At 36.2% G+C, this 5,580-nt stretch overlaps 1 protein-coding gene across 2 annotated transcripts in view; it reads left to right on the top strand.

Moving 5' to 3' along the window:
* LOC121964977 (interferon-induced protein 44-like) overlaps positions 1-4,805 on the top strand; it is a 42,991-nt gene extending 38,186 nt beyond the window's left edge. For both annotated transcript variants that reach the window (XM_042515156.1, XM_042515150.1), the window contains exons 7-8: positions 3,064-3,164; positions 3,539-4,805. In XM_042515156.1, the coding sequence (XP_042371090.1) occupies positions 3,064-3,164; positions 3,539-3,733 (296 nt within the window). In that variant the 3' untranslated portion in view covers positions 3,734-4,805. The remainder of the gene's footprint in view (positions 1-3,063; positions 3,165-3,538) is intronic.
* Positions 4,806-5,580: the final 775 nt, after the last annotated feature.

The raw sequence follows: 5,580 nt of genomic DNA, 5'->3' as shown, positions 1-5,580 counted from the left end.
GGTCATTTTTTCAGCATGCATAATTGTGGTGTTTTCTGCCGTTTTTGCAAAGTTCCATGCAAGAGCGTGTCTTTGCACGTTATTCTATGCTGTTTTGAGGTGTTTTCAGTTGTTTTTTGGACATGTCATATTTTNATAATTGTGGTGTTTTCTGCCGTTTTTGCAAAGTTCCATGCAAGAGCGTGTCTTTGCACGTTATTCTATGCTGTTTTGAGGTGTTTTCAGTTGTTTTTTGGACATGTCATATTTTGACAATTTTGCCATACTATAGCCTTGACTTTCGGGTCATTTTTTCAACCTGCATCATTATAGTGTTTTTGGCTGTTTTTGCAAAAGTCTGTGCTATGGCGTGTCTTTGTACAGTACTTTATGCTATTTTGAGGGGTTTTCAGCTGTTTTTGGGACATGTCATATTAACATTTTTGCCATATTATAGCCTTGCCTTTCGGGTCATTTTTTCAACATGCATTATTATAGTGTTTTTGGCTGTTTTTGCAAAATTCTTTGCCATGGCGTGCCTTTTCATGCTATTTTATGCTGTTTTGAGGTGTTTTCAGCTGTTTTTTGGACATGTTATATTTTGACAATTTTGCCATACTATAGCCTTGCCTTTGGGGTCATTTTTTCAACATGCAGTATTATGGTGTTTTTTGCCATTTTTGCAAAATTCTGTGCCATGGCGTGCCTTTTCACGCTATTTTATGCTGTGTTGACGTGTTTTTAGCTGTTTTTGGGACACGTCATATTTCGACTTTTTTGTGATAGTATAAACTTGCCTTTTGGGTCATCTTTTCAACATGCATTATTATGATGTCTTTGGCCATTTTTCTAAAATTCTGCATCATGGCGTGTCTTTGTACGCCATTTTATGCTGTATTGGCGTGTTTTGAGCTGTTTTTGGGACATGTCATATCTTGACATTTTTGCCATACTATAGCCTTGCCTTTTGGGTCATTTTTTCAACATGCATTATTGTGGTGTTTTTGGCTGTTTTTGCAGTATTCTATGCTGTGGCGTGTCTTGGCATACTCTTTTATACTGTTTTAAGGTTTTTTCAGCTGTTTTTGGGACATGTCATATCATGACTTTTTTCGCCATACTATAGCCTTGCCTTTCGTGGCCTTTTTTTCAACATGCATTGTTATGGTGTTTTCGATCATTTTTCCAAAATTCTGTGCTATGGCTTGTCTCTGCACCCTGTTTTATGATGTTTTGAGGTGTTTTCAGCTGGTTTTTTTTGTAATTCATTTATTGAATTTTAATTTTTACAACAACAAATACAATAAAACAGAACAGATTGGCAGGTTCCAGCAGGCAATGTCTATCACCAATTATCTAAAATAAAAACTGAGAGGTTCAACAATAAGGTTTGAATAATGGGTGTTCAGTAGGTGTGGTATAAGGTAGTTGCAGGTTCTCAAAGTACTAATTAATTATTGGCTTGCCAAGCCCCAAGGCATCAAAAATCTTAAATTTTACTCTTCGAGACCTGGAACCACCCTGAATACTATCATATCAAGTCACATTGACAGATAAATATTTACTTTTCAGTTTCCTGTACATCAAAGCATCCCATGTTTTCCCATTGTTTTTTATGATGTTTTGAGGCGTTTTCAGCTGTTTTTGGGGCATGTCATATTTTGACATTTTTGCCATAGTATAGCCTTGCCTTTCGGGTCTTTTTTTCAACCTGCATTTTTTGGTTGTTTTTGTAAAATTCTGTGCTAGTGCATGTCTTTGTACGCTATTTCATGCTGTTTTGAGGTGTTTTCAGCTGTGTTCGGGACGTGTCATATTTTGAATTTTTTAGCCATACTATAGCCTTGCATTTTCAGTCTTTTTTTGGACAATCATCATTATGGCTTTTTTGGCTCTTTTTGCAGTATTCTATGCTATCGTGTGTCTTGGAATGCTGTTTTATGCTGTTTTGAAGTGTTTTCAGCTGTTCATGGGACATGCCATATTTAGACATTTTTAGCCATACCATAGCCTTGTCTTTTCGGCTTCTCTTTTTGTTTTTGTTTTTTGCCTTGCCTTATCATGGTGTTTTTGGCTTTTTTTTCTATGCCATGGTGTTTCTTGGCACGCTATTTGATGATGGTTTGAGGTGTTTTAAGCTGTATTTGGGAAATGTCATATTTTGACATTTTTAGCCATACTAAAGCCTTGCATTTTCAGTCATTTTTTGGACAATCATCATTATGGCATCTTTGGCTGTTTTTGCCGTATTCTATGCTATGGCGTGTCTTGGAATGCTAATATCGCCTTGCCTTTTTGGTGATTTTTTGACATGCATTATTATGGTGTCTTTGCCTTTTTTTTTGCAAAATTCTATGCTATGGCATTTCGAGGTGTTTTCAGCTTTGTTTGGAACATGTTATAGTTTTCGGTCATTTTTTCAACATATTATATCATGGTCTTTGGGCCATTTTTAATAAATTCTATGCTATGGCTTGTCTCGGCACACTATTTTAAGCTGTTTTGAGGTGTTTCCAGCTGTTTTTGGGACACATCATATTTTGACATTTTTAGCCATACTCAAATGGACATGTATTACTATATTGTTTTTGGCTGTTTTTGCAACATTCTATGCTATGTTGTGTCTCGGCTATTTCTACAGTATGCTTACCCAAAAATGTCATTTTATATCTTCGAATGTATCATAAAAAATGTCATTGTATAGTGTATTGTCAAAATTATCCTAAAAATGTCTTAGTTCAGTATGTTTAAAAAATCTCAGAATAAAGTTATAGTACAGTATGTGGTCCCAAATTGTTTGGAAAAATATTTCGTCATATGGCATAAAAAAACGTTACACGATAGTGTAGTATGTCTTTCAAAAATATCACAAAATAGTTAAGTATAGTATGTTCAAAAACTAAATAAAAAAAGTCAGAGTATAATATGTCAGCCATATCATAGCATACTTGTTGGATATTCTCAAACCATTGATATATGTACAGGCTGCTAACATGGTAAGCAGCATGTACTTGTGCTTATGTACAGAACCTTCTTTTTCAGAGCCAATGAAGGGCATTATTTGAATTTCGATTTATTTTCCAGGCATTCCTCAGCTGGTACTGATGACGAAAGTGGATGAAGCCTGCCCCTTTGTTTCACAGGACATTAGGAACATCTATAAGAGTGGCTACATTGAAGAACTGGTGAGATCAACTTTAAATTCTAGGATCTTATTCTTACACAGAAAATGTAAATATGCTTGTTTGCTGTCTGGATTTTTGATTAACTGTGGCCTTGACGGAAGGATGTAAGCGACAGTCTTAGAAGAAATGTGAAATTAATTCAAGATAACATTTTTTATCTGATTCAGCAATCTGCCTTTGTGTACTGTAATGGCTCAGGTATACAAAATAACATTTTTTTTTGTAAATTATAGTGTGATTATTACATCCAAAAATGCAAAAATGTGACATTATCAACCTTTTTGCCTGTGGACCAGTGCAGTTGTCTTGTGGTGTTTACAAAAAAGTAAAAACTACCTTCTTTTTTGTGTTTTGGTGTTGCTTTTGTGATCCAGATGCAGGAGGTCAGCGCTCGACTCGGTGTGCCAATGTCCTGTGTTGTTCCTGTGAAGAACTATAGCAAAGAGTTTGACTTGGACCTGCACTGTGACATCCTGCTGCTCACTGCCATCATCCAGATTCTTCGCTCCGCTGACAGTTATTTTGATGAGCTGAGTGACCTGTATAGCAACACTGAAACCAAAGAATAGTAAGAAAAAGCAAGCAAATGTTTTTTTTTCCTTGTCTGACTCTAACAAAATGATCTTTAAAATGACCCAGCATCCAGCAGCTCAGGTCCAATGTGTAAGCCCTGTAGTTGCACCAGATCATTGAATAAAATAGCTATTGTTACTATGTTCCATTTTTGTTAAAGTTTGTCAACAACTAAACCACGCACAAACAGTGTGCTCGTTTTTAATCTGTTGTATTAATGATAACGTTGGATTTTATTAAAATGGAATTGCCAGTCATGGTGTCTTTGGGGCTTTTCTCTACTCATCAGTTTTTCCCTCCACATTACTCCATGAATATTGAATCTTTATACAGCTGATAACATTACATATGAACCAAATCTGATTTACCTAGAACTTACCAGTATTCTAAAGAATTTTACAAAAACAGTCAATGTTTACATTACCATTCAAATGTTCAAAATTGCTTGTCATAAAAGCTTAATTGAGCTTAAACGCTACAGTCAGATGTCTGAGAGGACTACTCTACATCTTTAAATTGTAAAGAAAGTCCTCTTCCCAAACAGATGTTATTTTGTATGGAGGCTTTGTTTTGTACATGGAGATCAAAACACTACAGTCATTCAGTTCTATTTTTTTCAATTTTTTTTTAATTAAACTTTTTTTATCTTAATAATAAATCTGGTGTCTGAATGATAGTGTTATAATGTATGTTAAAATACCCATCATTGAAGGAAAGAAGAAAATCATAAATGTAACAGGTGATTCCAAACTTTTAAATGGTGGTGTTTTTTGCAGTAGCTGCTAAACATTAAGCATCCTATTACAAAGTCTTACAGTTTGTGCTTGTATGCGCTTCATGGACACCAGCGGTGCTTATACTAAAGTGACATTACTGTTTTCAGTTCAATTATTCCAATGCCCGTTTCCTTGATGTCTGAATTAGCAGATACAACCATGTGCATGATGTTGCAAATTAACTTGTACCACTAGTTGTGTCAGTGAAATGACAGGATATCGTATTGAAGTTGGTCAATGTATGGTCTGTATATTGTTGTTCAATAAAAGCTCGGAGTGCATGAACAGAAAACTGAAATTTATTAATGACAGTTACTGTACAGCAAACAGTGATGTGAGTCGGACCAGCTGAGGAAGAGTCCCTCTCTGTGTAACAGGACTGTGGCATTACAGCGAACTGTAAACTACACGACACACATCACACCTCTAATCTGACTAACTGCCTGTTTTTGCATCATTGAAATGAACTGAATCAGAGTGGATTATAAATTGGCAGCTGTCCTCTTAGCAACAGTAATCATCAGTTAAAAAATAATTATGCTCTGTGCTCAGGATAACTTTTAAACAAACGCACATCTGGAAATAGTGTTTAAAATATCAATGTTGTGTTAGTGCACATAAAAGACTGGGAGCTCTCTTCAACTTGGCCACAGTTTACAGTAAATTGGTTGTATGACTTTGTAAATGTCACAGGCGTGACTAAAAAGAATGATGCATGATAGTGAAGAGGGAATGTCCTGGAAATGCAAAACACACCTGGGATTCAGTGAAAGCCAGTCACTTCCTTTTCTCCCTTTCCTTGATATGGATGCATTTCCAGTCGAGCTGCTTAGTAGCCACCAGTGGGAGGACACTGGTCGTACTGAGAGGCCCTGGTGGAAATGTGTCAGAACAGATGATATCCAGCAAATCTGTCAATAAGATTAGATGACATGGTTATAGGTAAGGTTGTTTCAGGTCATTGGGTGCACGGAGGAAGACCACTGAGGACGGAACAGATGGGAGGCTCTTATGGCACAACTGACACTCTCCGACATTTCAAACTGTCAGATGGTGTTCCTCTCACC

This window comes from Plectropomus leopardus, chromosome 3 (genome assembly GCF_008729295.1).
Source record: "Plectropomus leopardus isolate mb chromosome 3, YSFRI_Pleo_2.0, whole genome shotgun sequence".
NCBI classification, from domain to species: Eukaryota; Metazoa; Chordata; class Actinopteri; order Perciformes; family Serranidae; genus Plectropomus; species Plectropomus leopardus.
Note: the sequence above shows the minus strand (reverse complement) of the source record. Positions and strands in the feature narration are given on the sequence as shown.